The sequence below is a fragment of the Alligator sinensis genome, unplaced genomic scaffold (genome assembly GCF_000455745.1).
Source record: "Alligator sinensis unplaced genomic scaffold, ASM45574v1 scaffold938_1, whole genome shotgun sequence".
Classification (NCBI taxonomy): domain Eukaryota; kingdom Metazoa; phylum Chordata; order Crocodylia; family Alligatoridae; genus Alligator; species Alligator sinensis.
The window spans coordinates 1,282,565-1,286,352 of NW_005842449.1; the positions used below are offsets into that span (position 1 = coordinate 1,282,565).

The 3,788-nt window shown below is 46.1% G+C and overlaps 1 protein-coding gene across 1 annotated transcript in view; it reads right to left on the reverse strand.

The window, feature by feature from the left end:
• The window catches only part of VWDE (von Willebrand factor D and EGF domains), a 68,228-nt gene that overhangs the window by 62,907 nt on the left and 1,533 nt on the right, over positions 1-3,788 (reverse strand). Inside the window, exon 2 of the mRNA XM_025212162.1 lies at positions 1,011-1,195. Within this exon, the coding sequence (XP_025067947.1) occupies positions 1,011-1,031 (21 nt within the window). The 5' untranslated portion in view covers positions 1,032-1,195. The remainder of the gene's footprint in view (positions 1-1,010; positions 1,196-3,788) is intronic.

A 3,788-nucleotide genomic window follows, 5' to 3' on the forward strand; every position in this document is an offset into this window, starting at 1 on the left:
TCCTGAGTGCAAGAGCAAACTGCTGAGAATGGCCATGTGTTTTTGCTAAGCAAACTTGGCATAATGATAATACTCGTGGAAAGTTGCTTTTGGCTGATCTCAATGGGGCATAAGGGAGAAGGCAGTCCTTTAGGTTAGGGGTGCACCAATAAAGATTTTCTTGGCCGATACCGATAGCCAATTATTCACCAGGCATATCGCCCACTAACAATCCAATAAACAATTTACAGGAGTGAAGCTGGGCAGCATGGAGAGCAGCGCCCTGCAGGTAAGTCCATGGAGGGGAAGGGACATGGAGGGGGCAGATCAAGGCTCCCACAGTGATGGAAGGAGTGAGGCAGAGCAGTGAATGGGACCCTGGGGCCAGGGCGGAGAGTGGAACGGAGCTGTGGGTGGCTTGTCCAGGGGATTGGCATCCTGGCACTTAAAAATGGCGGAAGAGGCGCTTAAACTAAAGCTTAAAGAATGAGATTTAGTTCAAGCACCATCGCCACCATTTTTAAGTGCTGGGACATTTTTAGGAGTGGAGCTGCGTGAAGCTAGGTTGGAGGTTTCCCTCTGTGGGCTCAGGGCTCTTTGCCTTGCTGCCTTTGCCCTGGGAGCTGTAAACTGTCCGCACTGAATCCCGTCTAATCTGGATTCAGTTTCATTTGGTTAACCTGCATGCAATTCCCACGTATGGCAAAGCACTGAACTAGTATAAACAAAACCTTCATAACAGTGATTATAAATGCTGGTTGGTTAAATGCTACAAAATTAACCTAAATAACCTAACCCCGACGTTTAGCTTTTGAGACGATGTAATATTCATGACACAATATTCCTGTACTTGTGAGTCTCATATTTCAGCTGACTTTGTGCATAAATTTCTACCTGGAGCATATCACATGCCTCAATCCTTCTGTTTAGTTAATATTCTTGGCTCCCTTTGGTGGGAACCCATCCCGTTATGAAAGTTTAAAGCAGAAGAATGTGTAATTTTTCACAGATAAAATAATGTGCACCAATACCTCTATGCACTTGGTTGGCATCTCAGCTGGCTTATCAAATATTAGAAAGCGGTACCATCCTGATGTTAGTGAATGATCACATATTAAATCCTGTATAGCTGATTGTTGAAGCTGTGATGAATCAAAATCAACACTTCGGTAAGGGCTCTGAAGGATCTGATGTCCACCAGGATAACATTCAAGAACTGCATAAATAAGAATATATAAGATATAATCTGCCTATCAAAGATCTGAATGTATAGGTGTAAAATCCTCTTAACTGGAAGGTGCTACAGAATTGTGAATCATTTTCTTCTGCAGTTGGATCATGACCCAGAACCCTGATTTCTTTAGTGCTATACTAAGTTACAATAAGAGACGGCAGGGTTTGCTTCTCTATAAGAACTTGTGCTAGCAAGGATAACTTGGGTTAACAAAAGCTTCTCTTCTCTCTATATATCTTATTTAGTCTATAAATGTGCTGATTTCAGACTAACACGGCTAGCTACCTCTTTCTGAGCAAGGCTATTGCCACAGTTAATGTTTTTCATGTTATACTAGCTCTTTTCATGCCTCTGTAAACAAACATAATTTGAAAACCATAAGAGGCTTTAGCTACAAAAGGGGAGGCATCCTTTGTAAAATACTGAATACGTATTTTTATTCCCAGCTTTAACCCTGTTGTTTTACTTTACAATTTGGAGCGATGCAAAATATTGCAGAAAAATCTTGTTTCAAATGGATTAAGGCAGGGTGGGCAAAATACAGCCCATGGGCCAGATACAGCCTGCCAATGGATTTTGTTTGGCCTGCAGCAAGCCCTTCAATCCCACCCAGCCCAGAAGCTGGAGGGAAGCCTAGGCTGTGGCGCATGGAGCCAGTCTCATCACCCCGGGTGTGTAGCAGGGCTGCAGTGGTGCGGCAGCCATACTCACTTCCTGGCAACCCTGGCGGCAGTAGAAGTTCTTTTCAGCTGCTGCTGCTGCCAGACCTGGCCCTTCTGCCTGGGCACCCCAGCCCATCTGCCCCAGGGTCACTGCTGGGGTCAGGACGGGCACGGGCAAGGTGTATGGCTGGGCAGATGGGATAAAGCTGTGGACGGGTGGGGAATGGGGTCCGGGAGTGGAGTTTGACAGAGGGGCTGTGACAGCGTGGGGCCGGAGCCTGGAGCAGAGCCACAGAGAGAGCATCTGCTCCCTGCATATCCCTGCAACAGGCTCCAGTACCGCAGGCAGAGGCATGTGGGGAGTGGATTGTGGCTGTGCCGCAAACCCTGGCCCCACACTGTCACCACCCTGCAATCTCAATCCCAGCCCTGACCCCACCCATCCATCCTGCTCCTATATGCCACTTCCCACCTGCCTGGCCGTGCCCCCTGCCTGTGCTGGTCCCAGCTGGTCTCCACACAGACCCCAGGATCATGGAGTGGTGACAGAATGGGGCCAGGAACAGGCCTGTCACAGGGGTGTGCAGGGAGTGGATCACGGCTGTCCCAGGCCCCAGCCCCAAACTGTCACAGCCCATTGATCTCAGCCCTAGCCCCATCCACGCTCCCACTCCTGGATGCTGCTTCCTGCCCACTTGCAGCTCTATCCCAGCTACCTGGCCAAGCATGGGACAGAGCCACTTAGGGAGTTTTAGTGATCTGCTGGGGGAGGGGTGTGCTGTCCCAATCCGTGACAGCTTGCCAAAACTCTCTACGTGGCCCTCTCAACCCAATAATTGCCCACTCCTGGACTAAGGACTCTCCAAAGGTCCCTTGTATATGAGCTATTACTTCAAAAGGATAATAACTGAAAACAGAAATGATACATAAGAGGCAGAATTCCCCAACACCAAAGGGAGATGGAGGTCTTGTAAACATTGCATGTGCACACTGGCACATCTTATACCTTCAGGCAGTTAACACAATTGAATTCGGAAGCGATTAAACATTTAACTATACATAATAATGAGTGCTTACCTGTCTGCATCACGCACTTATTTGTAGTAAGCGTAAATACAACTATGGATACACATTTAGGGACACATTTTTACATGTCAGTGATGAACCAGTCACAACACTGTAGTTGCTAAATTCAATTAACTGTATATGAAGGAAATTTTAAATGTGGTTCCAATTTCTTAAAATCTAATCTATGAATGGCTGCTCTTTCTTAGGAATAAAGGCTAGCTCATGAAATTATCTTAGCTTTAAGAAAAAAAAACCTTCCCCCAAGCTGTTTATTTAGAATGCTAAATTAATACTGGCTGTGATCTCTCTGAGAATGGAATTTAGGAAAAATCTTTAGTAATAAGAGGATGGTGCTGTCAGCAGGCATAATTAATCATTGCCTTTTGCAAAAATCTAACATAGGCACCAGTTAGTGCTTGTTGTGAAAGTGTTTTCTATTATATAGGCTTGGACATTTAATCTTGATTTCTACTTTTGAGGAATAACAGAACACACTCCACCATATCAAGAAGTAGAACTATAAAGCAAACAGACTATGGCTCCCATGATATTGGAATATTAATAGCATAAACTAGAGGTGCACCAATACATCAGTCCCATATCGGATCAGCACCGATATAAGAGAAATTGACAGTATCGGCAATCAGCTTATTTTGGCTGATGTGGCTGATAATGTTGCTGATAAATGCTGCGTGCACGCACACAGCTGCAGTGCAGCGCGCAGAAGGCCAGGAGCATAGCCCAGCAGCCTGGAGAGCAGCTGAGATCAGCTGGTAAGTCTATTGTAAGGGAAGAGGCTTGGGGGGCAGATCAAGGACCCAGTGGTGAGGGAGAGAGTGGGGGTG